General features: G+C 39.8%; 3 protein-coding genes across 4 annotated transcripts in view; 2 read left to right on the forward strand and 1 right to left on the reverse strand.

Moving 5' to 3' along the window:
* LOC113158242 (inactive phospholipase D5-like) overlaps window positions 1-5,163 on the forward strand; it is a 38,037-nt gene extending 32,874 nt beyond the window's left edge. Inside the window, exons 4-10 of the mRNA XM_026353995.1 lie at window positions 424-535; window positions 788-915; window positions 1,560-1,757; window positions 2,759-2,895; window positions 3,047-3,212; window positions 3,304-3,394; window positions 4,303-5,163. Coding sequence (XP_026209780.1) covers window positions 424-535; window positions 788-915; window positions 1,560-1,757; window positions 2,759-2,895; window positions 3,047-3,212; window positions 3,304-3,394; window positions 4,303-4,853 — 1,383 coding nt within the window. The 3' untranslated portion in view covers window positions 4,854-5,163. The remainder of the gene's footprint in view (window positions 1-423; window positions 536-787; window positions 916-1,559; window positions 1,758-2,758; window positions 2,896-3,046; window positions 3,213-3,303; window positions 3,395-4,302) is intronic.
* A 3,778-nt stretch (window positions 5,164-8,941) lies between these two features.
* On the forward strand, window positions 8,942-18,347 carry cfap36 (cilia and flagella associated protein 36). 2 transcript variants are annotated; one of them, XM_026354145.1, is made up of 11 exons: window positions 8,942-9,310; window positions 9,814-9,878; window positions 10,047-10,148; window positions 12,331-12,445; window positions 12,543-12,630; window positions 14,190-14,349; window positions 15,100-15,205; window positions 15,375-15,559; window positions 15,750-15,914; window positions 16,151-16,237; window positions 16,663-18,347. In XM_026354145.1, exons 1-11 carry the CDS (start codon window positions 9,205-9,207, stop codon window positions 16,744-16,746), a joined length of 1,263 nt encoding a protein of 420 aa, XP_026209930.1. In that variant the 5' UTR covers window positions 8,942-9,204; the 3' UTR covers window positions 16,747-18,347. The 2 variants fall into 2 exon arrangements, with proteins under 2 accessions (XP_026209930.1, XP_026209931.1); XM_026354146.1 differs by lacking the exon at window positions 16,151-16,237 and having other exon boundaries at window positions 8,944-9,310.
* Window positions 18,348-18,610: 263 nt separating this feature from the next.
* ppp4r3b (protein phosphatase 4, regulatory subunit 3B) lies at window positions 18,611-27,874 on the reverse strand. Its single transcript, XM_026354144.1, has 16 exons — window positions 27,432-27,874; window positions 26,752-26,807; window positions 26,123-26,221; window positions 25,327-25,950; window positions 24,554-24,631; window positions 23,902-24,018; window positions 23,454-23,570; window positions 23,114-23,245; window positions 22,911-23,013; window positions 22,777-22,818; window positions 22,184-22,342; window positions 21,796-21,965; window positions 21,558-21,697; window positions 21,245-21,390; window positions 21,024-21,160; window positions 18,611-20,914 (listed from the first exon to the last, which is right to left on the reverse strand). Exons 1-16 carry the CDS (start codon window positions 27,571-27,573, stop codon window positions 20,810-20,812), a joined length of 2,367 nt encoding a protein of 788 aa, XP_026209929.1. The 5' UTR covers window positions 27,574-27,874; the 3' UTR covers window positions 18,611-20,809.
* Between the last annotated feature and the right edge of the window lie 106 nt (window positions 27,875-27,980).

Consider the following 27,980-nt stretch of genomic DNA (forward strand, 5'->3'; position numbering starts at 1 on the left):
ATAACTACTATATACCACTGCTATACAGACCAAATTATACCAGGGGTTGTAACATAGCTCAATTCTGACACCCAAACATTTTGCAATAGTCAACTCTTTTTCCTGCCCACACACATGTTTAAAACAGTCAATGTCAGCAACATTACCTCAAAGAGAATCTGGCAGGAATTCAAGAGCCATGCGCTGTGCAAGTCAACGAGCGTATTTCGTGTCACTGTTAAATGTATGGTTGTTGACAATTAGAAAAACAACACAGGTTATTATGCACTTTAAATACAAAATTGCACTTTTGTAACTGTAGGAAAATACAAAAGAAGCTGAGGCTAACGTATCCTGGCTCAGGTAAAGCATGTCCACGAAATGATTACTTGATGAAAGACATCTGAATGATGAGCTGTTGTTTGCTGCTGTGTTTCCCTCCAGGGCAGGGCTCTGTTGTCCAGGCTGCAGGGGCTAAAAGCTAAAGGAATCCAGCTGAAGATCTCCAGCGGGCTCTCCGGCAACTCGTCCGAGCTCGGGATACTTGCCAAACACAGTCAGCTCTCGCTCTCACTCTATTATACGTTTTGTTTGTTTGTGTTCAAACATGCTGCAGCTTATCTGTGTCTGTTTAGTCTGTTGATTGTTCTCTGTCCCTGTTTGTTCAACTCAGTCCTCACTCTCTTTCCATCTTTCTGTTTACTGCGGCCTTTATCCTTCTCTCTGTCTCTTTCTTTATTCCAGAAATTCTTTTTCTTGCCGCCCTTCATTTTTTTCTTGATATGTATCCCCCTCTCTCTATTTCCAGATGCCGAGGTCCACTATGTGAACATGACGGCTCTGACCAAAGGTCATCTTCTCTCCTCCTTCTGGGTGGTCGACAGGAGGCATTTCTACATCGGCAGTGCCAGTATGGACTGGAGATCCCTAGCCACGGTACTGAAGAAGCACATTCATGCTAAAATATGCACACTTACACAAAAACAGGCATCATGTAGTACACTGGGCATTATTTTGACTATTTCTTAATGACTTATTCAACTGCTGTCCTAAAAGTTACATTTTGTAATATATAGAAAGATAATTTTCAGATATTTGTTGTTGCTTAAACTTGTGCATAACTTACATATCTGTGTCTAGACAGGAGGGTGGGTGCATGGGGATGTTTAATAGAGGCATGCAAGGTCATGGCATCCCAAAATAGATTCTCATTATGGACAGATATATCTAGGTTGTAGCTACATCTAATAAAATTTTAGGAATTTACATATCATTAGAAAAGATTTTTTTAAAAGAGAAGGGGGGAAAAAGTGGAAAAAAAAGGACAACTCAGAGAAGACAGCTGTAGTGTCATCACTGTAACTGGATGGAGTTGTAGTCAACATGGTCTAAACAGGGGACAGTGTATGTTGTATGTGTAGGTGGATGGATGTGTAAAAGTGCTGAAAGAGAAACAGACTAGACTACTTGAAAAGGAAATCTTTAGGAGACTGTGATGAAGATGGAAAAGAGTGATGTTTCATAATGTTAGGATAATCACAAAAGATGGAGCTCTAACAGACATTTTGTTTGTTCTCCAGAGGAAGGAGCTCGGTGTGTTGGTGTATAACTGCAGCTGTCTGGCTCTGGACCTCCACAGAGTGTTTGGTCTCTACTGGGGGCTCCAGTACAAAGATTTCATCCCCTCGTTCTGGTCCAAGCGCCTCTTTGCCCTTTTCAACAGGGACACACCGCTGGAGCTTACTCTCAACAACACCAAGGCTCAGGCCTATTTCTCTGTGAGTGACAACCTAAAATTAAGGAGGCATTTGTCTGACATCAAAGCTGTTAATTTATCCATTATTCATTCATAACAATGATGTAATAGTTTAGAATAGAAAGCATTAAATGCACATTTTTGAAACTTCATATGACATTTCTGAATCAAAAGGTACACCCACCTTCACAGGTAGAGCGGCAGACTGAGGGAGATGTCAGTCAAGCACAATCTGTACAAACCCACACAGTCTGAGAAGAGGTATAATCAGACAGAATATGAAACACTCACGCTAGTGAAAACACTTTAACACTGTTTAAATGAAACAGAACCACTCAGATATTATCAGCTCCACCTGTGTGACTGTTTTTGTTATTATGAGTTAAAATATCTGTTGTGAATTAGATCTATTAGACACAGGTTTTCTGGCTTTATAAGAAGCAACAAGGTGTTTTTAAATGTGAAGAATATTAATGTGAAGAGCACACTCAAGTGTAGCACCCACCACTGGAGGTGACAGCTACCGTGGGTGGGAGAGTAAATTTTTGATACAGGGTATAAGGACACTGTGTCTTTTATTGTCATGTGTTTCCTAGAGATGAGTGATGATGATATCGTTCTACCTGCAGTGAAACACCATTAATTTGGCTTGGCAGTCTATCTCTGCAAGATTAATATCAACATAAAAAGCACACATAATTAAACTTTAACAAATGCTTTTCAACTGACTGTACGTATAATAACACACCGTCACATAAATGCACATGATTAATAAGTAAAGACATTCAAATCCAAAAGGTCCTTTAGGTGAACAATAATAATGGTGAGAGCTGAGTTGGATATGATGATGATGATGTTAATGACTGTGATGGTAAAATTCTTTACCTGAATTAATATCATTGGGGCAATGAACATCCGTTTACACGACCCCATGGCCCTCCTCTGTGTGTTTCTCCAGAGGAGAGTGCACTGTCACCAACACTTTCTAATTGAATTTGCTGGTTTTTCCTTCTCTAATGACAGAGCTCCCCAGATGTTTTCCTCCCCAGAGATCGTAGCAGTGATCTGGAAGCCATATCCAGGGTCATCCAGGAGGCTCACCATTTTATATATATCTCTATTATTGATTACCTGCCGCTCCTCAGCAGCACTGCCCACAGGTTAGAACCACTCTGGTGCTGTAACAGTTACTTTCTTTGAAATAATTTGACTTTTTGTTATCAAAAGCTTGTGATTAAACTCTGTGTATGCTCACTGACCCGTCTGGCTGGGTGTGTGCCCACATTTATGTCTGGCTACATCTGTGCCAAGGTACTGGTCTCGCATTGACGGTCTCATCAGGGAGGCTCTGATCCTGAGGAAAGTGCGGGTTCGTCTGCTGATAAGTTGCTGGGAAAAGACTCATCCACTCACCTTCAACTTTATCTGGTCCCTGAGGAGTCTGTGCATGGAGCAGGCCAACTGTTCGCTGGAAGCTGTAGGTACAAGGCCACTATGTACTATTTCAACTCTACACTTTATCATTACTCACTGCACCACTGTGTGTATGTCTGTGTATGTGTGTGTAGAAGTTCTTCAACCCCAGAGTGCAGAGGGATGGCAGTCTCCAGGGAATAAACCACAACAGGTTTATGGTCACAGACAGAGCCATTTATTTAGGTGAGCTCAATGACTGGACTTTATGACTCTGTCCTAAATCTTACTGCTAACTTAATATAGATCTTATTTTCAGTGTTTGAGGGCTTAGAGCTTAAATAGGTCAGCATTCTGTAAAGTATGGTTATTTGTTTTCTTTCCACAGATCAATACTCCCTCAAGTCTCTGGGCTTTGGGAGGAGATGAGCCCACCTTTAGCATAAACACTGGGAAACATCTAGCCTTGCTTTCACTGACAAACAGCACGTCAAAAGCGCCAATTTTTATAAGTTGATGTATTACATAGATTCATCTATTATGAAAATGTCTTATCCTGTTAAGGGAGATAAAACCGGTACCAGTAGTCACGAGACAAAATGCAGGATGCACACTAGACATGACAGTCCATTTCCGGGTTGTTAACATGATGTTGTCAGCTGTTTAGTCTGTAGACAAAGAGTAACGTAAAAACAACAATTTGGTACTAGAGAAAATGGCATGATTCTTGTCCATCTACATTAGGAAGAAGTCAAGCCAAAAATGATTCAGAATTTTACATAATCTACGATGAATTAAACAAACTAACATATTAGTTAATGGGCTTTAGAGGTTTGGAGAGAGTCATGCTCGACGCATTGTTTCCAGTCTTTATGTTAAGTCAAACTAATTGTGCTCTGACCCTGAAAGTGGTATTGATCTGCTCATTTAACGCTCTGAAACAAAGCAAATAAGAGTATTCCCCAAGATACTCAGTGATTACAATAAAAATGCATCTTTCCTGGAAATTGAAAACAGGGTAGTTCACAGAGCAGAATGGTCTTTGATTCAGTTTACGGCTAGTACATGGCAATGTTTCAAAATTCTTGGCATATCTCATGATATTTTTTGACATATCTGTTCACTTTCTTGCTTCTTCATATGTGTCCTTCCAGGTAATCTTGACTGGGTGGGAAATGAGTTTACCCTTAATGCGGGAGCAGGTCTAGTCATCAGTCAGCCAGAGGGCATTGAGGAGAGGAACTCCACCGTGGTGGAGCAGTTAAAGGCTGCGTTTGAGAGGGACTGGTTTTCACGTTACACCCGTTCTCTCCAGGCTAACAAGATCCCCATTTGCAATAAGCACCAGATCAACAGGCGGGTGCCAGTGAAATCCACCCACCTTGACAATGGACCAGTGCCTATTAGAAAAGGCCAGCAGGGTAACAAGCCTGCACCAATGAGAAACAGTCACAAAGGCAATGGACAGACACCAGTTAAAGTGAGACATCATAGCGACAAACAAAGCAAAATGAATCACCAAGACCTGGCAAATGGACTGGTGCCAAACATAGACAGTCACCCAGAGAGGGGCCGAGTCACAACGAGTAACCATGACAACCAACAGGTACCAATCAAACGTAATAACCGTGACAATCCAATGGATCCACCTAATCAGTCAGCTGAGAGCAGTGGCAGCAGAGAGATCTCCAACGGATCCCAGTGAACACATGATAGGCTCCTGTACACTGAGTGATGTTTGGAGAACTGCTCCGGTGTCAATGGACTTAAACCACTTAGTCTTTGAAGCATTTTAATATTGTCATTTTGCAGAAAACAAAAACTTTGAAGATTTCAGTAATATGTGGTCAGGAAGACTTGATGAGGTACATGGAAGCACTCAGGAGGGAAGGGAAGGGAAACGCTCCTCTGCAGTCCGGCACCTTTAGCAGATTCTTTAAGAAATTCTGATTAACACACTGTAATAGTAACTTAGAATCTTGCTACTTAGTTAGTTTTTTCTGTCTTTGTTGTATGCTCTCTAGAAAAAGAGATACGTGAAATGGTCTTGATTGCCTGAATATTGAATGTCTTTTATGCAGTTTAAGCTGGCAGTCATAATGTATCACCCTTTAAAAGGGGCACATGGAAGGAAATGCAGCAGGTAGCTACATATACGAATGAACATGTGCTCGAAAGTAGTGGAAGATTTTCAACACAGCTTTACATGTGCAACTTCTTAGTACTCAAATTGGTAGCAACTTAGCTTCATGTGAAATAGTTTTGTGCATCTCTAACTTATTATAACCACTAACTTTAGATATTTATCCCTGATCAAACCAATCAGAAACTACCAGTTTACCAGTTGGTCAAATGAAATTCAAAAAAACAAACAACATGAGGACCTGACAATATATTTATTCAGATATGTCAGTTGATGAATAGAATTATTATGTTCTTCTGTTAAAATATGTTCATAAATTACAATATATACTAATTTCAATAACACTTTAAACTTCACAGCCAAGGTGCTAAAACAAGTCAATTCTCTTCTGCTCAAAGTTGAATTTGTCCCATCAGTCCTGTAATAAACAACAACAACAACAACAACAACAACCCCATAACTCACTTTGAGGGTTGGCTTCAAATTGGGGCTCTAACGAGACTCATCAGATTATGTTTATTCTATTCTACAGTGTTTATTACATCCCCAAATGCCCTATAGTCATTGAAAAACTATGGCTGTCATTACTAAAAGTTAAAAGCAGTAAGTCAGAGCCAGGAAGAGGGGCCATTGATCTGAAAGGTTCCTTATAATCATTAATACTCTACTGAACGTATACCTATGGTATACTTCCAAATGCAATGCTGTGAAGCTGTCAGAAGAAGGGGCCAGAGGGTCTGTGCTGTCAGCCAAATCAATACAATGAATTTTTAACAGTGCTTGCAATTGCTGCAATTTAACCTCAAGGACAGGGGCATGGCCTGTAATGTCATGACCGTGACTGAATTTATATATTACCTTTACCATGTGGAGTCAGAACAAATAAAAATACAGGATTGTTAGTGAAGAACATCATATTTAGCCCTGAATTAAAGCTTGTAGCTACCTTTATTTGCATTTTGAATGATTGCATGTCGCTTTCAGACCTTACTCTTTTATATGAGTGCTAGTTTTAGCAACAGCACCTGTGGGTTTATAATGTAAAAGCCTTTTTTAAACTTCAAAAGCCATTAATGAAGTAAACGTGAAAACGAGAGCTAGGTAGTGATACTTTTAACAATTTGTAGGATGTCATGTCCAGTGCTTTAATGTGAAAGGAGCACAACTGTTATCAGTATTTTGTCTAAAGTTGTGTAGCAGAATGAACTATTAGGCCAGTGCGAAAGACAGACAGGCTCACCGTGGTAAAATAACAGGGAGCAGAAATAGACAAATATTAATCTGTCATTTTTAAAGATATTTTTAAGCAAAAAATACCAAACATGTTCAGGTTCCAGTTTCTCAAATGTTAATATTTGCTGGGTTTTGCTGCTGTTTTATAAAATCGAACAGCATACCTTTAGGTGTTTTGTCTCATGATCAAACCCAAGAAGACATTTGAACATTGACCTTTGTCAACAAGGGCTTTGAGAGGGAGTGATTGCAGCTTATTTTCATCAGTAAGTTAACTGGATGCAGAAATAATCATTATTTAAAGCCCTAAATAAAATGACACCTGAACTTTAATGAAATCCATCTAGGGTTTCACCAGTTTTCAGAGCAGTATAGAATATTTGTGCATGCTGGAGGTCAAATGTAAGCTGCCAAACAGACTTTGTTCTTTCATAACATGAAAATCACTGATACATCAGTGAAAACCATTGACAATCTGGTCACAGTGGAGAACTTCTGCCATCTAGAGGATGTCATGAGCAAGACCATTTCTTCTCACCTGCTGTAATAGGAGACTAATTTTAACTTAACTTAACTTGGGCCACTATTAGATTAGATGCTCAGTAATAATGGCCAGATGTATCTATTTATCAGCTTTTACATTAGAACAACTTGAAACACAAAAAGTGATTTATTGGCTGCTATCCTTCCACAAAGACCATTCCTGATATAATATATATATATAAATGAGAAGAAACAGAGCTCAGTCATGGTGTCCACATATTTCTTGTACATCACTACGTCACCACACTGTATTTCTAATAATTTGTCATCTGGTCTGGTGTCAGATTCACAACTTTATGCTGCTATTATTGTATGTATGATTGTCACACAGGGGGCAGGAATGCTGTTTACACTCTGTACCCAAGTGTTTGTTGTACATTACTTGTTTATTTTATTTAACTATTACTATTTTGACCATGGAAAAATGTTTACCTTTAATTGCATATATTTTCAGTAGAGATCAGTTGTGATAGCCAAGGTTGCAGATGCCAAGGTTTACAATATGGTACATGAAAATCACAAAATATAAGCAAAAAACTTTGCACTGTCTCCCTAACCCATCCTAGTGAGATTAAAGAAGACTGAATGACATTTTCACTGAATACTCTGTATATGATTGAGTACTTCTTTTTTTAATTATAGTAGCTGGATTTGAAGTAGCCAAAAAGTTAAACAGAATAATGCTCATTGTGAAAGCTTTTTAATGTTGTCCACCTTTTTTCTGTTGAATTTTTATGGCATGACTGTTGCTTGCATGCCTTGCCTCAATAAACTGTGCACAGTAGCTATGAGCCTTTCTAGAGATGATGATACTGAAATCTTATATACCTTTAATGATACAGAATGAATGTATATTTATTGTATATCCTTGTTTATGCACATTACTGAATTATCTGATCTCCCTAACTTTTTACTCTTAATAAAAAAAAAAACACGTACTCTAAGCTCTTAGTTTCTCTGTGTGTTTATGTTTAGGTGTAAACGACTTGGATCTCTTTTACTCAAAGGTTGTTAATTAAAGCAAGGTGGCTTACCTCAGAAGGTAATCCTTAGTAAATCATTACACTGTGGCCTGAATTGAAAGGCATCTGGCTAAGCAGAGCATAGCTGCTACAGGAACATATTCTAACTATGGGCTAAATAATGACTAGTAATAGTCTCCTGATTTGCCCCAAAGGTGAAACTAGTTCACTCGTGCCAGGAGGAAATTGGAACTGAAAAGTTAAATATCCCCCTTAAAACACATGTACTGGACACAGTACCTGCAGAGGATTGCTAGGGATGTATTGGTCATGCAAAAATAATTCTTTCCTGGGCATAAATAAAGAAAGGACATAAGATGAGAAGACAGAGCTAGCTAGCACTGTTGTGTTCAGCAGTTTTGATATGACAGAATCTTAATAAATAAATACACTTTATATGTTTAGGTTCTTTTCCATCTTGCCATATCTTCATGGAACATTTAACCACAGTAACCTGAGTCTGAAGTCTTCATGACTCTTCAGCAATAAGCAGGTACGACAAGGTAACTTAAGGGGCCTCTGCAGTAAAGTAAAACTTACATCAAACATCAAATCAAAAGCTAAAATGACCTTTATTACTTTTGCATTTAGTGTATCTGACAGGAGTGGACCTAGAAGGGGACAAGGTGAGGGAGAGGCCGCCTCCCCTCCACCATCCACCCACTGTAGGGCATGTCCCACAGCTGCACCCCATCCCAACCACTCTGACCTCCGCTGTCCACCTCCTCAAACTGTAATTGCACGTTGTGATCGTGCTGAGCTCCCTGAAGTGAAGCGTCCCCTGCAGACACTCAGGCGGCTCCTGTCTCTGCTACCTGGCTGGACCCGGGCGGCGCGCTGACGTCACGGTTACCCCAGCAACCGATTAGGCGTCACCACCACTCACCGCTGCAAATTCCTGAGTGCGCACTTCTTCCCCCGGAGACCGTCCTGTCTCCGACACGCGGACCGTGTCGCGCTGTGGGGACTAGCTGGTGAACGACAGTGAACCAGATGTCTTTTTCCATCCGTCTGGGCTCTGTATGTCCGTGCCGTAGCGGAGCTGGACGCGCCGAGCTGAAAAACCGTCGCGGTGCGGGTGCTGTTGTGGTTGTTGTTGCACAGCAGCAGCCAACATGGCTGAGAATGACAGCGAGTGGGTAGTTGAGAGCATCGTCGGATACCTGGGGAGTCCCGAGTGGGTCATACCTGTCACGGACTTTATGGAAAACAAGTGTACAGGTAAAAAAAAAAAAAAGAAGTGATCCAACATGGTTAGTCTGGCGTAGTGGCGACACAGTCATTAACCTAATCGTTAGCGCAGTTGCTAAGCTAACGCTAACGTGTGAGTGCTATGTTTAGTTAGCCTACATTTGTTTTTGTGGTGTTTTAGACTGTCTGATAACAAAAATACTCAATATCTGACACTGTTGCGAGTAAATGTGAATTTCAGACCATTTGCCACAACACTGAGCAACGCATGTTAGGATAAAGTTAACGCTAGCAAGTTATACTAGAGTAGAAGTAACCACGGCATAGTTAGCTAACTAAGGTGGAAACCTTAGCTAACATTATCATATATTTAATATAGTTTGACGTTTTACGTGCTAATAATGCTACAAAACACAATCAGTGTAGTTGGGTAGGTCAATAGAAAAATGACGAGGTTGTTTCTTAAGTGTCACTCAGGTTTTGTATGAATGCCTTTTTACTGAAATCTGTGTTATTAATTTTGCCTTTTTCAGTTTTTGACGATGAAGATGAAAATAAGTTATCATACACAGAAATACACGAGCAATATAAAAAATTGGTAAGTTACAGCCTGTGATCCAGATATGTAAAATCTGTCCACTGAAAAAAATGTATATTTATTTATCATTATTATATATTACTTAATTTCAGAGCAAAGTCATTCTACAGTGGTTTTATATTGCTGACTCTACAAACTAGACTTATGTAAGCTGCTTTGTTTCTGCAGGTGGAGAAGCTGTTAGAGAATTACATGCAGGACGTTGGCATCAATGAGCAGCAGTTTCTGGATGCATGCACTTCTCCTTTTGCCAAGTCCCAAACTCTGCAGGTACCTTAAGCTCTCTGTTGGCTCAACACTCTCTGTCTAACAATTAACCTGAATGAAGAACTAAGGATAGAATTTGCTTGCACAATCCCATTTATGTTGCTTTTCCCTGCTGCCAAACGAGAGGTCTTTATACCATCTTTCAAGTATTATACCTTATATCAGTCAACTTCATTCAAAGTGGAATAAAGAGGAAAAAACTAAATCCAATCAATGTTGGGAGAGAGCACCGTTTTCCTTTAGAACAGCACTAATTTGCCTTGGCACACTGTATGGCTATAGCCATGTAAGTTATTTCAGTCATCCTGGAGCCTGCAATTCTGCAGTGGATTTAGACTGCAGTCACAGACTTATTTGATACATCTAGGATTGGTGCACTGTTGCATAGCCCATGCTACATTCTTTTGCAATGGTGTTTGTTGGAGTTGTGGTTTTGCTGCTAAGATAATTTGAGACCGATCCCTTCCATGTGAAAATGCAAGATGGATAAGAACATAACATAAACATCTAAATTGCCTAACAGTTCTACACAGTACTGTAACTTACAACCATATTTATATATTTATTTTAAACTAAACTTAGTTCTGCCATATTTAAGTGCCAGTTTGTCAGCCTGAGGAGGGATATCCAAACAGTGTCTGATGGGACAAATCCAACTTTAAGCAGAAGAGAACAGTGTCAAAAGAGTGAATGTTCACTATATTACACTTAGCAGAGTGCATACCATCACCATAGTTATGCACTTGTTAAGACAGGTCAGTTCTAAAAAGTGAGTTTTCATCAGACGTTTATTTCTAGCTTAACTATGTAAATATATCAGGTATTTCATTATGTTTTTGTAACTTTACTTTTTCCCCTGGACACAATATTCTTCTATGTTGTCATTTTTTTGTAGTACCACATATCTGTGGATCTGCAAGGTCTGTGTATTTGTTCAGTGGTTCTTACAGTATGCTAGCTATAACAAAAGGTGCTTGTGCCTTATGCAGAAATTAGTTCATGCAGATAAGGCTTTGAAGGCTTTGAATTGGAACGTAACCCTTGCGGTTCCTTATCGCAATAATTCTCAACCCTAAAGCCCAATGGCCTACTCATACTTGTCTCTGCATGTTTATCATCTTGTGTAACTACTGTATGAAACAGGGTAGGATAAGTGTTTAGGGTTAAATGTGGCTGTGCCAGATTGCTAGAAATTGATATCTGGATTTCACTGCAGCCCCAAGGAGACTTGGATCTAATTTGTTAACACTGAGATAAATAGTTAATGTCTAGAAAGCAGGCCAAATTCCCTAAAACAAAGATTAACTGTAGAAGAAATTGCTGTTGCTGTTTCACGCAGTTGTACAAAGGTCTTATTTTGCCAAGTTTAGTGTTATATTTTAGCTGCTTTTTGGATTCCTTTTTCATAGGATTTTCAAACCCTCCAAAAACTGAAAATTTGCTTCGTTAAATCATTCTGTTTAGTTCTCTATCTCATCTGATTTAAACATTTGTACATTTAAATTACTCACAGAAACAGGATATAGTGTAACTGTGGCCTACAGATAAGAGAGACTGACAAATGCAAAAGAGTAATAGTGAGAAGGAGAAAGAGAGAAGCTAAGTGTGGAGACTGAGAAGCTGATGGCCCAGTTGTACTAAGAACACTTAAGTTACAAGCTGGAGTTCTGCATCGTCAGGCACATCATTATCCTGCATTGTTTATTGTGTGGAATTGGTTTATTACTATTTTCCTAAGTGGAGCACATTGCAGCTCCTTTTTTGAAAAGTTTATTCTTGTAAATAAAAATCAAGCACAAAATTTGGTCAAGAATGGGTGTAGACACAGTGCTAGAGAGCATGTTTGAAGTACTAAACTAGAATCAAGAAGACTGGAATTTCCAAATCCCTTGTCAGTTGAATTAAATTATTTTGTAGCTTTGCAATTTTAATTCAGTTTATTTCTTCAATTCGGTTTCAGTCCAACAGTCCCACTTGAGCAATACTAGGTGACAGTGGAGAGGAAAAACTCGACTTTAATTTATTTAAAATTATTTAATATTATGTTCACACTAATATTTACTGAAAGTAAGTGTAGCTTTATTTACTTGCCCATCTTCTGCAGTCACAGATGATTTTCTACATTGATTTTTCTGTGTCTTTTATATATATATATATATATATATATTTGTTTTTTGTTGTTCAGTCAGTGTTCCAGCCTATTCTGGCTACAGATGACTTCCAGATATTTCGTTCTTTGATGGTCCAAAAGAACATGGAGCTGCAGCTTCAAGCTCTCAGGGTCATTAAAGAAAGAAATGGTAGGCTGAATTAACCCACATACATTCAAGCAATCACACACTTAGTAAAAGTAAAACACAACTGCTAGAGCTGCAGGTAATATACCTGTGTTTGTAGGGGCCCTCCCAGAGTGTCTCACTGATGGTGTGGACGTAATGTCAGAGTTGCAGCAGCAAGAAATGAAAATTCTGCAGGAGGTTCTTAAGTAAGTCGCATGTTATTTCTCTACCTATTCCTCTGTCTTAATCAGTTGTTTTAGGCCGATAAACACCTTCTGTTCAAAAGGAGGTGCATGTTTGAGAACTGATCAATAGCATAATCAATACCCCCATAGATAGCTGCATGTTCCATTTAATTTATTGTCTCATAAATGTCGTAGAGAATAGAATAATAGTATAAAATGAAGAATTTCATATTGCATAGCATGTCTGCAATCAGATTTCCCAATTCCTGATTTCCTTCATACGTACAGTAACTACAGAATTGTTAAAGCTGCTGCAATGAAACATGTCAGTAAAACTACATATAGCCTGTTCATGACACATATCCCATGTCTGAATCACTTGTGAATTTCGTTACCTACATCGACCCTTTTGGGGGGAATTGGCAAATACCACAAAATTTGTAAAGCTGTCTGAACATGCCACATAGTGTAACAGCCTGAAGCCTATAAAAACTTTGTCATTGCATATTCATTTATTCAGTTGCCATTTTTACTTTTCTTTAGGTGTCCATTTACTATATGTGCCCTATCTAGTATCTAGATGCTCCTGGCCCTGCTCTCTAATGGGATTTTGTCAGTTGAAGCCTGACCAAGTAGAACACACCAAGTCTAATGTGGCTACAGTTAAGCTTCTTAGGGTCCAGCTAATTTAGGGATTGACACTGAACCAGCAACTGAGAAAAATAGTATTTCTATCCCCTTTTGTCTTACTAGGTTAACTTGGCTGCTTATCAGCACTGTATTATCCTGCATTTCACCCCTTTACAAATCACCACTGGTTTCAGTTTATTTCAGTGTAGGTTATGTAGGTAAGTGACAGGATGAAAATCATCTTGAGGAGTCTTCATACTAACAGGTTTTCCTTTTCATGTTTGCTCGTTATCTTCTATGACCCATTTTTGGACAACATACAGTATACTGTTAGTATAGTGCTATACTACAACCACATGAATGAACAATAAATTAAATGCTTTCTTTAGCCCGAATTGCAAGTCCAGCTTGGGAATTTTAAGGCAACTAAATGTACTTTATAGTGTCATGCATACTGAAGAAATAATTTTTAATTGGTGTAAACTTGTGTCTATTTGCATTGAAAAATGCCACTAGAATAAGACAGTTCAGAAACTTCAGGTGTCGTTGACTGTCCAAATGTATTTCTGTAGAACAAGGATCTCAGCCGGTCCTATTGCATGTCATTCAATGCTTTGCGGAAGTCTCCTCTAAGACAATTAAAGTTGTTAAATTAAATTAAAGGATTGGTATGTGGTGTCCCAGTGATTCCTGTGACCAAGTTAGAGCATAGCACGGTTACCACATGGAAATGATTTCCCTGGTTACTCGTCCATTACCCGAAGGCTAAATGGACAAAAGAACCTGCTTAACTCAGATTAGTAAGGCTATTATCACACCTGGGAAACTAAACATACTTTGAAACAGACCAAATTAGCTCGTGAATGTAGCAGAACCAGTTTAAAATTATTTTTTTAGCTTGGACTAAATTAAAAACTGGGATTTCTTTCTCCTTCTACTTTTCTCTTCAGAAAGTCAAAAGAGGAGTATGATGAGGAAATGTCTAGGAGGCTGCTTGTAGAGGAAGAGGTTGGTTCCACTTCCAGAGGCTGCTGTGATAAGCCAGTGGCAGAGAGCAGCGAAGTTCAGAACACCCCCTCTGCTCTCAGGCAACAAAGCAGCACTGCCAAGGTAAGACATCATGAGCCTCAAATAAGATCTTTGGCCCAGCCAAACTGTGTAAGCTCATTTTATCTTGTCGGCCTTTGTGGACAAGCTCCAACATAAGCAGATTGGGTGATATGTGTGAAACCTGTAGCTTCACTATGTTACATCTCACTATGACTTTTATGTTTTATCATTTCTCACTCTTTTTGCACATAGCACCTAAAACTAAGAGTGATGTGGTTACAGTGGTTCCCATTATATCCTCTAGTCCGCTTTATAATGTGATACTGTCTTCCATGTGCTATTTCTTTCATGGTAAGACCAAAGCTGAGGGGGACGGTGACAACAGCAGTAATGATCACCACATCCCAGTAGTACACAGAAACCCAAGCATTAAACTTAAACTGGTAACTGAACCACCTGTGTAGCAACATGTTAATCAGTGGCCTAATAATACATGCAGCACAGTGTACTGCCCAGTGCAAAGGATACATGAGTAACATTTCAACTCTATATCTAATTACTAATACAGAATTCCAAACCTTAATAAAGTGTTAAGTATGTTATTATTGGTATTTAAGACCTAGGCATCATTGCATCTGTGAGGCTCATATGGGTTTCAGAGTCTTTATGGTGGGTTGGTCATGTAGCTTGTAAAGACAATGTGGTTCATGTTTTTAGTATCCAGAAATATTCCTCTACTCTAGTGTCCACAAGTTACAGTATGAGCACTGGATATGGCTTTGTCGCTTCTGCTTTTCAACATGCCTTCAGGTTAACGGCAACTCTGTCATAAAAGAAGAGAGGAGGCCATCTGCCCCAAGAGGTGGAGATGAGAAAGGGGCAGCAAAGAGCAGCTCCGGGTCTAAACCCGCAGCAGGTAACTCAGAAGAGAAACAAACACTAAAATAAATTGTGAGAGTGCATTAAGTGAACTGATATTCTTACTCTTTGTCTCTTTTTTACCAATATTGCTATTAACGTATTATATTGTTTATAGCAAACAATGAACCTGAGAAAGCTACATATGACCAAACTCTTCTGTACAGATTGTGGCAGTACCAGTGCAGAGTCTAGAGTTCTACCAGCAGTGAGAGCTCCAGTGAAGTTTGGTGAACCCTCACTCGGCAGTAGTCCTCAAACCAAGGAGCAGAGCAGCAGCAGCAGCCAGACTGCAGCCGAGTTGTGGCTGGAGGAGGCACATAGGGAGGCTGGTTTCTCGAAGCCATATACTGTGAGTTTGTGAGGCTGCTACATGCACTAAATCAGCTATGATATGTAGTTCATGGCATTTATTCTGCTGACATATGCATGATGACTCCAGAAAGCACCATTTTTGTGTTTTGTTTTATGGCCAAATCAATTCATATATACATGTCGTTTTGCTGTGTCCCTGTCTCACCCTCATGTCCTCGTCTTTCCAGGAGTTGTCAGTGTCACAGCAGGAGCAGCTCCAGCAGAGGGCAGCGTATCTGCGTCAGCAGCGAGACAAGCTGCTGGCACTGAAGAAAGAACAGCAGAAAGCCAGGCAGACAACCACACCGGAGGAGGCACCTGTCAGTCCCACACCAGCACCCATCACACCCCCGGTAAATACAAACTGTTCCTGCCCTCCTTCATCTTTCTTCTTCTCCCAACAAAAGAGGTCGGAGGTTTGACTACTTTAGGCACAGTGAACATCTGTGGATGATTTTAAGTGCAAAGAAAATGTGTTGATTCAATTCTGGTCCCTTTGAGTTTTTTCCATTTCTTCCATTTTTCTTCCTCCTGATTTATTTATTGGGTTTTGTTCTTCGTGTCCTTTTCCCTTTATCTGACCTGTCAGGAGGCAGTGTGTCAGCCCCAAAGGAATGGGGCCTGTACCCCTCCTCCTCAACCAGCACAGCTCTCTGCTAACTCCTCCAAACAGAAGGTGATCCATCAGCTGCCCCTGATGTGAACGTGTGGTCATTAACACCTAGTGTGTTGCTCTGGTTTTGCTGCGTAGTGCTCTCTTCTGTCATATTGTGCCACATAAACTTTCTCAGTCCTCTAACACAGAAAAGGAATTGACTGTAGTCTGAGCTGTTCAACAGTAGTTAATTGCCTATTAGACTTTAAGTTTTGAATAAGGCTTTTTGATATCAATAAATATCAATAAGTGTAGAATGTCCATATTTCCAAAACCAGCTACTTTCCTTTAGTTTTCTAGCTCCTACATATCTAGATGTGTGCTTGGTTATATTTTAGTGGTCTCTCTGCTTTTCCTCTCCCTCGATATTTTGTCTGAAGCCACTGCTGGTGATATTATCGATCAGGTTGTTAACTCTAGTGCTTGATTGGGTGTTTTTTACACAGGAGATATCTGCCGAGGAGAGGAAGAAGCTGCAGAAGAGAAAACATCTGGCTGATAAGTTGAAAGAGGAGGTAATCAAGAAATGACTTCTTCTCCAACTGCAAAATTATCTTTACGTCATTAAGCACAACTTCCTCGGCGCTGCCTCCCTCAGATAATTTGTATCATTCGCATTTCCAAAGAAATTTAAATATTACGAGATCTTCCTTCTTCAGAGTTTTCGTCGTTGCTGTCTACCAAGAAAAATGGTGCATCTTCCTTTATGTTTTGGATGTAGGCTACCAGTATGTGGTAGTCTGCACTCATAACAGACCACTTAAGTATTCTAAGATCGGTTAGTTGCATGTGTGACAGAACAAGTTCAGAAACTGTCACTGAAAAGCACAGGGCTAGATAAATGCTGTCAGTGTTGCCAGACTTGAGTGGACAACCTTGTGGACTTCTATTTACATTACTAGAAATACCTAGCCAACATCCAGATTCACTCTACTACTAAATGCACTACATTTACTTTGACGTTTCACAGTGTCCTCCAAATTTCCCACATTTGAAAGAGGAATGTGTTCACAGTATGGACACTATTCATCTGCATCTCATTCATTATCTTTTAACAATTGTAAAGTTTAAGCAAAAATGGCCACTGCTTCCTTGTTTCAGATTTTCAAATGTCAATTGTGTTTTGTCTTTCATGTTATGATAAACAAAATATCCGAATATATTTTGGTCTGTGGTTGAATAAAACATGCTGTTGTAAACAGATCACCTTAGGCTGAGTGAAATCAGAATAATAATAATGCACATTTTTCAGTTTAAGTCAAAAATTGAATGAGCACACTAATCAATAAGGAAAATATGTGTCAGCCCTGAAAATCTCACAATGCAGCAATCAATAGACATGAAATGACTGTTATTCAGCTCTACACCTGTCTAGAATAGGTGGATGAAGTCTTGTGAAGCTTTTTTGTCTGTGTCCTGAAAAACGTAAATCTTTGAGATACTCGACAAAAGCACAGTGACATCTAGTGGACTGTAAACCTCAAAACAGCACAGAGAATCAAGCTTCAGTATCATCCTCACATCTCTAGTAAAACAGTAACACTAACATGCAACGTTGGAAATTATCCAAACTGCAGCCGCCGGGAGCAGAAATCAGGAATATTCACAAGTAGAATGGTACTATTTTACAGATTACTACAGACTGATAACGACGAATATGCAGGTACAGCGACTGAACGTGTTTTCAGATGCCTGTTCTCGTGTCACTGCTGAACAGTCAAAAAGAACCAAGTAACATTAATGTGGGCCACAACTAGCCTGGAGGTATCAGTTAATGCTGGGTGAAGACTTGATTGGAGGAGTCCTATGTTGAGATGAAGTTAAAGTTAGCGACAGCGGTTTTCAGTCCCGTTTTCTGCTGTCATTAGCATTCCAAGAGGGAAGAATCAGCTGACAGAACATAACTGTAGGAGCTCAGTTTAGCCAAAGAGAACTGCGGAAGCTGTCAAGATAAACACACAATTACGTGTTCATAAAGGGGCCAAGAGAACAGCCTGTCACACTGTAAGACGAATGTAGTATTTATCTTCAGACCAATCTACAGTCCTCACTTCAAGCAATCATGATGCACCTGTTTCTATGTAATAATGCTAATGTATGCTGTTTAATAAATCACATTTTATAGTAACGACCTGGACTCCAGACTTTGTGTATTTAAAAAAAAAAAAAAAAAAAGCTAGAGTCAGTTGACAAATAGCCAGTGGTGAGCAGGTAGAGTAATTAGAGTCACACTGACGCTTCTATAAAATAGGGGAAATGGTTTTTGTGTTTGGGTTTCAGAGCCACCTGGGTCGCATTTTTAATCACAAATCAGCTTTTGTATTCAGAACATTTCAAGGGAACGTGACAACTGAAAGTTGGTCAAATTGACAAACCAAATTATTAAAACAAAGCTTGTTTCACAAGTTCAACATCAGGTTCACATTTAATTTCAAAACTTATCAAATAAATTCATACAAATGTTAAGAATGGATAGTGGTAGTAAATGCACTTTGTACAAATTCATCAAGGGAGAGCAGAAACAGTCATATTGTTGGGCAACACTAACAGGAGGAGGAAAGACAATTCAATGATAATTCCTGAAAAGCACAAAGCAAAGGTTTTTACTTCTCCTAACCTGCTGCTTGTGGTTGAACTCAGAAGTTGTGGATAAAAGTCTGTGCGAATGAGCATTTTAAGCAAGTTTTGATTCCCTTCACCGCCTCTCAGTGTGCTTTAGGTGAGACCCGGAGAGAAGCTCCAACAGGAGAGATGTTGTAGTCCTGAGTGCTGTGTCAGAAACACTGAACAACACCGATTCAAAAACTGCACTGCATCAACCTTGGGGTTAAATCATCTTTATCACAACTAATTTAAAAAAACAGCTCATCCATTTCATGGATTTTGAATTAAAAACTAAAAAAAAAAATGTTTTTCCTTCAACAACAACTTCTTTTTGATCTGCAGTTTTTAAATGGACAGGGCAAAGAACTTAAATCAGAGGTAAAGTGTGGAAGCTGAATATTTTTGACCTGGATCAGCTGAACATACTGGACCTTCAAACAGGGCTAGAAGCCCCTGGCACCTCAATTCCTTTATAACTCACTAGAATCATTCCCCACTCAGTAAGAAATGTGAGATGTTTCACCAGACAGCAGTGTTACAGTGCACAGACAAGGTGGGTAGTTTTCTGTTTCTGATGCAAATTGAACTCTGAACCTGAGATCTGTCTGAGAGCAGGATGCAAGGGCTTGAACCTCGTGAAACAAAAGTGTGCACCAAATCTACTCCAAGCACACCAACAGCTCAGGTTTGTCAGCCACTTAAAACAAAAAAGCTGGGCTACGCCTGCATTAGCCGAGGCCACAAAAAAAACAAAACAATTTCTTTAAAATACAGAACTCCAGACATCCTCAAAATATTGGCTGCAAAAATGACTGTGTTTTAATGTCATTTTTTTTAAACCATTTGCAACTTCTCTGCGTTTTACACTGAATCAAATGAACTGGACTGAAAGGGTTAACAGTGACCCCACCTTTTTGTGCAACAACAACAACAAAAAAAATACACAGGAAGGTAGGTTTCTCTCTCCCCTTTCAAAATCAGATCAGGGGCAAATGATTAAAAAGGAAAAAAAACATCTGTACAGTACTTTTTAACAAAGTCTTGAAATACAGGATTTCTGGCTAACGCAGTCCTGTCAGAGAGAATGTGTGTGGTGTATTGTGTGTGCGCCTTGGCCAAACTGACACCATGGCTTTTGAAGATTTGAGTCCTGCTCCTCTGGACCTAAGCTGCTGAATTTCCAGCCCAATGCATTTTTTTCCATTTGTCAACTCCCGTCTCTGAACATTTTGTTTTAACTCTTCTATGCCTAGATCTTTCTATCCCCAACAAATGTGAGCAGTTCTGTGGCAGGGCGGGACACACACAGCTTCAGCCAGTCAAGCTTCCTATAACTATGACGGCTAGTCCTGCTAGCCTGACTGGCCTGCTGAACAGTTCGTACACTGGCTAGTTGTGTTCTGGTTTCCTCTGTCTCTGGAGCTCATTGGTACAGGTTCAAGGAGGATGGAAGGGAAAATTCAAGTGAGGACGTTTGAGGGGTCCTGTGGGATTGCTGTAGTGCCGCAGCTTCCTTGCTAGTGTTGCTATGGCAACAGAACAGGTCTGGGAACTGCCTTAGCACTGCGATTACCGTCGTTGGTACATCGGATGGTGGTTCAGAAGGAAAAGGTTGTTCAGGAAGGTGAGACATGGGAGACTGGGATGAGTTTGCAAAGGGTCAGTAGGAAGAAAGGACATTTTGGGATGTCTTAAAGGAGGTGGTGGGGAAAAAAAGAAGGTAAAAAAAAAAAAATCAACAGGCTCAAAGAAGAAAAATGTCTTTCCAGTAAAACAGAACTTCTCCATCTCGTTCCACTGAGGGGAAAAAAAGAGGAGAAGAGATCAGGAGGGAGTGAGTGAGATGGGAGCTCATCTTTGCCCGTCACTTCAGTGAGACTAACGGGTGGCACTGGCAGGCCAAGGACCAATGAGACAAGCAGAGGAGGGAAGATGGGAGGAACTAAGTGTCCATCCATCACAACCGAACAGAGTACAACAGAGTTTGTCTTAAGAGCTAAGACGGGCCCGCTTTCTTGGAGATTGCTCTTCTTCCTCATCTTCTTCCTCTTCATCCTCATCATCAGGATAGTCCACCAAACCCACGAGAGCAGTCTAAGAGAAACGAGAAAATGTAAAATGAAAATGACAAAATGTACCAAGTAAACAGAGCACGATTAAACTTGAATTTTAATTTTTCATGGTAACTGCCCAGCTACTTTACCTTCATGACTGGTGTGGCAGGAAGAGCAACTGTTTTGACAGAAGATGCCGAACTGTTGTTTGGAGTGACTGCTGATGAGGCAGGTGGGATTACAGCAGCTTTCCCATTGTTGGCACCATTAGCTCCATTGGCAGCTCCTGCAGTAACAGAGACTGTAAATATCTTACTACTTAAATGACAAGTTTGATCTTAATTAACTCAGCAATACCACAGCTGCTTACCTTTTTTGGCTTCCATGTACTTGCCATAGCTGTCAGAGAAGTCATCCTCCATTCTCTTCTCCACAGCCTCTCCATCGTCATCATCATCGTCATCGTTGAACCACAACTCCTCATCTTCGTCCAATGACCGGGCATCTCTGCGATATCTAGAGAGTGACAAACTGCTTCATGAAGTTGTTATCTACAGAAAATGATGAGTGAAAAATTTTCTTCTTTCATGTGTGGGGCAGCTGTGGGAACGAAAGATTAAAAAAAGGAATATCGTCTATAAAATAAATATCACAGCACCTTTGTGTCTAATTATTCCACTGACCTGTTGAGTCTCTGACTTTGCCGGTCTTTCTCCTGCTCATACCGACCTTTCAGGCCCTTAAAAGTCTGAACATACTCAATGGATTCAAGTGCTTTGTAGAAGTTATCCACAATATGAGCTATGAGAGATTTGATGTCCTCCTGGAAACACAAGACACAGAAACAGTAAACCGTCAGTCCCATGGGCAGACACAATGCAGATGAGCAGTTTTCAATTGAAGGTCTGTGTCTCTACGCACCACTTTAATGAACTCAAAGAGCTCGATGATGGCTGAGTTGAGGAGGTTGTAACGGGTGCCATTGTCCAGCAGGGCATTAATGACGGGCTCAAACAGGTTCCCTTTGATGATGTAGCGGTTATAGTACTCATCCTTCAGGCCAATGATCCTCCGCATGAAACGCAGGGCACCTTAGATAAAAACAGACACCTTTGTAAAACGTGTAATTACATTTAATTTTTGAGAAATAGTTCAGACTCAGAGTGTATTCAAATGTATGGCAAAATCCAGCACAGCCACAGTCCTGTTAGGGAGTAAGACAACTCATGAAAGAACTTTTAGAGAAGGAAAGACAAAGCAGCAGAAAAGTGTATGTGTGTGAGAACCCTTTGTGTATGTGAAGACTTACAAAGAGCAAGGAATGTGTGCTTCGAGTTCATGAGCACCAGCACTCTCCTGAGCAGGTCTTTGTTCATGATGTAGGTCTTAATGTGATAGGTGTGGTGCTCCACACAGAAGGTCAAAAGCTCCAGGATTAGCGCTAGCAGTTGAGCTGTCTGGAAGTTGTCTAGACAAGCAAAACAAACAACAAAGCTACTTCATGGCAGGATAAGACAGGTATCATTGGTATAGTACCAGTACACATTTTAAATACAGATTATATTTTATAGTCCTGCCATTTCCAGATAAAAGCCAGATAATTATTTGCTATTCCATTTAAATCAAAATCATCATCATAAATGTATGTTACAATTTGGTTTAACAGAACAATACTTTGCAACCTTGGAAATGTTTTTAGTACGATGTAGAAAAAACACAGCTGATTAATCATTTAAGACAATTTCAGAGGTGCAGGACATTCTTTTCAAGTACAAGTGATATTGAAAAATTAGACTAAAACTAAATTGAAATGTAATCAAAATATTCAATTTTTAATAAAAAAAATAAATTAAATTAACATGCACAAATGTCTGACAGTTGATGTTGAGTTATAAAACACACCTGGACAGACTGGGTTGATCTTGGTTGATCCCTCCTGCACATCTGAAAGACCATGACATAGAACAACAGTCAAATTATTTATCTTACAGTCTGAAACAGCCCAGTTTATGTTAAGGTCTCTGTCCGCTGCTCACCTTTTGAGCTTTTGTCATGTGCTGTGTTGGCCAGCAGAGGAGCAGTCAGGACATGCATGCAGTACTTGTAGAAAAAACTGAGAAATTCTGTCTTCTCAGTTTTCTACAAGGAAAACAGACAAAAACCTTTGGTAAGTTTTATACTTTTATACAACCATGTCACAGTTGCCAATAAAATTATTTATTGTGTTAGGTCTGCCTACATTGGTGGAAGCCAGCATATTCTCGGGGTCAATGAGCGTCCTGAGCAGACCCATCAGCTGGACAGCCCCTCCTAACTCTGGGTCAGAGTCACAAATCATCTGCTTGATCACTACATTTATCAGAAGAACATCCTGCAAACAAAGAAAGAAAAAAGTTAACAGGGTGGAGTTTAGCACCAGCATTTAATATTCTGCTCAATTATTACTTTTGTCACAAAATACTGATATAATAATAATAATTTTCAAAATGATTCAGAAATTAATTAATTTGTGCTGCACCAAACTCCTCTGTGTTATCTGAGAAATGGAAAACACACTTATGTCATGTAAAGATGCTTACATCATCTGTCTGTTGTGGTTCCTGCATGACAAACTCCCTGACCATGGAGGGGCTGAATTCCACCAGGTAAGAGAAGATGTCTGTAGCCGCTGCCCTAACCTGCAGGTCATCCATTCCCTGAAAAGAAAAAAAGGGAGTGCAAAACATGAGATCAGCTGTCACCAACTTTAATTTCATTATGAGAGATGAATCTTGCTGTTTTCAGTGTGTATACTTTGAGCAAGCTGGTGGAGATACATGCATGAGCGCGATATGTAGTCAAATATTGTCTATTGCAGTTAAAGTGATTAGGAGGTATCACCCTGTAATGCCTCTCAACAACCAGGCAGGACTGTGTGTCTCAATACAACAGCACTAAATGAAGCCAACAACTTTCTATAACACATATAGACACACACACATTCACTATATATAACATATTCACATTCATGTAATGCCCAGAACATACCATGACTATTTCAAGAGCAGGTAAAATGCCCAGATTTGCCAGAGTTTTGAAGAACGCATCCCTGTTCTGTGGCTGCAACGTTTGGGAAAAAGCGCAGAATTCCTTGACAAAGTTCACCTGAGGAGGGGAGAAAAAAAAACTGATGTAATGGTTGTTTAGGATTTCACACATTGATGCAAACCTTTAAAGGTCGCGAACAAAAGTACTTTCGCCAAGCCCTGATTCATTTGTTCTGTTGTACAGCGGTAGGAAAATGTATTTGTGGTTCAGCCTTAAACAGTCACCTTCTCCTTTCAAGGATGTGAACGATTGTTTTTGTTGAATGGAAAAAAAATTCATGGACCAAGAAACTTAATGATTTCCTATTCCTCAAGTGAGAGCCTTCACATTGAATGAATAATCTTCCCAAAGTTGTGAATTAACAAGTCGTAAGAGGCTGCGGTAATTTGCATGAAACACACTATAGAGAACCATGCAGAAACGTCAGGGAATGTTTACCCAATTTTTACATTTTAGACAGATGATCATGAATCCTTAGAAGAAAGACAGGAATTCAGAGCATGCTCAATATTAACCAACTTATGTTTTTACATTTGATCACATATCATTTTCACAGCATCTGACCTAAAGTTTTCACAATAAAGTTACTTACAAGTTCTCTCCTTTTGCTGTCATCTGTGGCTTCATCTGTGAGCTGTGCAAAGACCTCTGTTAAGAACTTCTCATCCTCCTGTGACAGAGGAAAAATAGAGTTAGGAAATCAAGACACTCCATAAATAAAAAGCTAAAATAAAAAGCAGCTAATCTTAATCATGAGTAGTAAGAATCAAGAATCAAACTGTGTGTGAACTATTTCAATAACACGGCAAACCCTGTGATTCTTAGAAACAGCCACTTCAATTCTCATTAGCCCTGATAATACAATCACTGATAAACCAAGCAATTGACCTTCCCTAAATTACATTTCAAAATTTCTATTTAAAATTGTGAAGGGTCAAATATTACATTACAAAACATGAAGCACACTTGTAGACAGATGCATTTACACTTTTGAACAAAACGTTTACCACCTAAACCAGAAATCTAAAAGTCTCAAGAGTGGCCAAGTGCATTGCTTCATATCAAGTACAGGCAAATTATCACAACCCTTATTATTTCAATCTATTCTAAATTCAAATTACTTCAAATTAGTTGTATTTATTTCCATATAATTGGACATTTGACCATTTCCATAAAAAGCATTTAAGTGACTGAAATTCAGACCACAGGTCGGGCATGTTTTTAGTCATGAAACTACAATGCAGATTTACAATATTACTGTTTATTCAGGAGTTTTGAACTGGCAATCACGTTAAGCCGAGACAACAGCCTGCTTATATATTGTGCCTACAAGAATATTTCACATTACCTGGTATGGATCCTTACCTGCAGCATACTGACAATCTCCACTTTGTTGAAAAAGATAAAAGAGGTGAGCGTGGACAGGAAATTCTCCTCAAACACAGAGGGTGTGGGCAAGATGATGTCCTGGATGTACTGCACCCGGTAGGTCTGGTGGATCTTCTGCCGCAGCTCAGAGTCTGTGATAGGGATCACCTCCTTAAACTTTGCTGTCTTGGTCAAGAATTCCCGGTGCCGTTTAGGCTGAACCAATGATGGGTCATACTCAAGGCAGCCCACCACATCCATGATACAGTCGTCAGAGAACATCACCTCAAAAAGGGCTGCTTTATTGAGGAACAAGACACCCCTGACAATCTCATAGAGGTGATGAAGGCCTTCCCTGTTGTCCAGGTCCTCACATACTCTGAAAAGACCCAGGAGCTTCTTAATGTAGCCCTCGCTCATCAGGGCTAGGGCAAGTTTTTCCCTCCGGATTGGTGAAGACAGGACCGAAGTAACCAGGTCAGCGATCTCTTCCAGACGACCCAGCTCACAAGGAGGAAGCTCCACCAGATGACTTGTCTCTGGAATCTCCTCAAATCGCTCCTCCTCTGACTCATCTATAGGGTCCTGGGTTATGTCTACAGCGGGATCCTTACCTTGAACCTAAGCAATAAATAGTTGGTAAGTAGAAATAGAAACGTTTAACTAGAAGGAGCAATGTAGTGCCTCTTGCTATTCTTGGGTGTCAATAAAATGTCAATACCCACAAACTAGCATCAATCCTGTTTGTGTATTCCCCAATAAACAAATGTTGGCAAAACAGAATTGACTTTACCTGGCAAATCTTCTCCCAGATCTCATCGCAGCCAGCCTTTTCCTGGAAACTCAAAGCAAGGTCATAATTGTCCGCTTCTGACCAGACAATCAGTGTGTCCTGGTAAGAGGAGAAGCAATCGTAAAACACAAAGAAGGGCTTATCAGCCTATTCACAGGACACACTCAAACATGCTTGCATGGATTCACATGCACAGGTTGCAACTCAACCACACTTCTAAACGAGTGAGACCTTGCATATTATCTGAATACATACAAACTACTTAATTGCCGGGAAACACATAAACCAGCTAACATGTCCTTTAAATGATAGATGAGATAACTCGACCTATAATGCGCAGATCTACTATTTCAAAGTTAATCACTGCACTGCTAAAGTAAAAGTAATGAGGAAAAAAAAGTTTTTGTAATTACTAATGTGACCTGCTTATTACTTGTTTACACGGTAACAGACACTTCATTTTCAATATCTGCATTTGATCAATGTATCAGTAACTATCCAGCAACAAGTGCAAATGTGAAAGTTGTTTTAATTTAACATTTTGCTCTTAAACTTATTGAGAAATGTAATCTAACAGATATATTTGTGCATGCCTTTTGTGACTGGTTCACACTCAGATCTTTGCTTACCTGTTGTTTCTGATATGCTGTATTTGGGCTTATCTTCGACTCCAACAGAAGTGATCCTAAAACACAAGGATTTAGTTAACTTTTAACTTTGAAGTAGTAAGGATGATCACAACATTACCAAAGGATAACTTAACAACTCTTGTAGGTAGGTTAGGATCTACTAATAGTCCTTGATTAGAGCTTTTAACATAGAATAGATCATGTGGGAAGCTGAATAAAACAATGTAAGCAAAAACACAAAGTTAAAACCCACAACAGAAGGGCTTATTACCCACCGCAAGCTTATGTCAATAGTGTTTGTTTTAGCGATCTGTTCGCGAACACGTAACAGTTTAACCAAATGAGCAATAACAAGTTTGTACGTTGAAGACAGGACTCTGTGGGCCCCTTCTATCTTCTCCATGCTACTGAGATCATGTCGCCTGCTAACTAACGCGCTAGTGAGCATCAGCTATTCAACATATTAGTGCCTTTCATTTAGGTATAAAGTATAATGATAACATTGTCTGTTCAGTCTGGACCTAGTGACTCCGATAGGTGCAAAATTTGAAAAGGTACACACAGTAAGTTAACAAACTATACATAGTGCCTATTAAAGCATTCAATCCTGAAAAACAGCAGTTAGCATGCTAACGCTAAGCAGCGGAACGTCAGTGCGGCTATGCTAGCTGAGAACTTACCGTCTGATTCTGCCCGAACTAATAATGATATCCCCTTCAATCGTTCAACAAATGTAGACGAAACGTGTCCAGTACCCCGATCGTCCCACTGCCGGTCTTCATTCAGCGTATAGACTTTCACTCGCCGCCGAGTGTCCGACATGGTTAACCGAGTCGGAGCTAGCAGGCTAGCTGTCTGCTAACAGGCTATCACCTCACCCCGTCTAGTGTTTTCCTACCCTCGACCTGTTAACTGTTTCCACCCGCATGTTATAAAACATGCACGTCTAAGTAAAGTTCACAATCGCCGTAGAATATGTTAGAAGTTATTCCATACACATGTTACGTTCACGGTATGAAATAACAAATCAGGAGGCCTAACACCAAAGATTAAAATTCACAGAGAACACAACAACTGTAACGGCCTCCTTGCTAACGTCCACAGTCCGCCATCTTGTAATCCGATCTTGTGTTCTTTTTCTTCCTCGACGTCAATCAAGCGCTAACTGCCGCGGGGTCTCCGCCCCCGAGCGTTTTCAGCCAATGGCAGCAGCGCAGCACCACGTCGTC

This window comes from Anabas testudineus, chromosome 15 (assembly GCF_900324465.2).
Source record: "Anabas testudineus chromosome 15, fAnaTes1.2, whole genome shotgun sequence".
Taxonomy (NCBI): Eukaryota; Metazoa; Chordata; class Actinopteri; order Anabantiformes; family Anabantidae; genus Anabas; species Anabas testudineus.

Excerpts from the sequence above, each read along its gene's own strand:
- cfap36 (XM_026354145.1), top strand. The coding sequence starts at position 9,205 with ATGGCTGAGAATGACAGCGAGTGGGTAGTTGAGAGCATCGTCGGATAC. Across the intron at positions 9,311-9,813 it reads TATGGAAAACAAGTGTACAG|TTTTTGACGATGAAGATGAA; the intron begins GTAAAAAAAAAA and ends TGCCTTTTTCAG. Across the intron at positions 15,560-15,749 it reads GTTTCTCGAAGCCATATACT|GAGTTGTCAGTGTCACAGCA; the intron begins GTGAGTTTGTGA and ends TCGTCTTTCCAG.
- ppp4r3b (XM_026354144.1), bottom strand. The coding sequence starts at position 27,573 with ATGTCGGACACTCGGCGGCGAGTGAAAGTCTATACGCTGAATGAAGAC. Across the intron at positions 24,019-24,553 it reads ACAGCAAAAGGAGAGAACTT|GTGAACTTTGTCAAGGAATT; the intron begins GTAAGTAACTTT and ends TCCCCTCCTCAG. Across the intron at positions 21,391-21,557 it reads CAAAGTCAGAGACTCAACAG|ATATCGCAGAGATGCCCGGT; the intron begins GTCAGTGGAATA and ends GTCACTCTCTAG.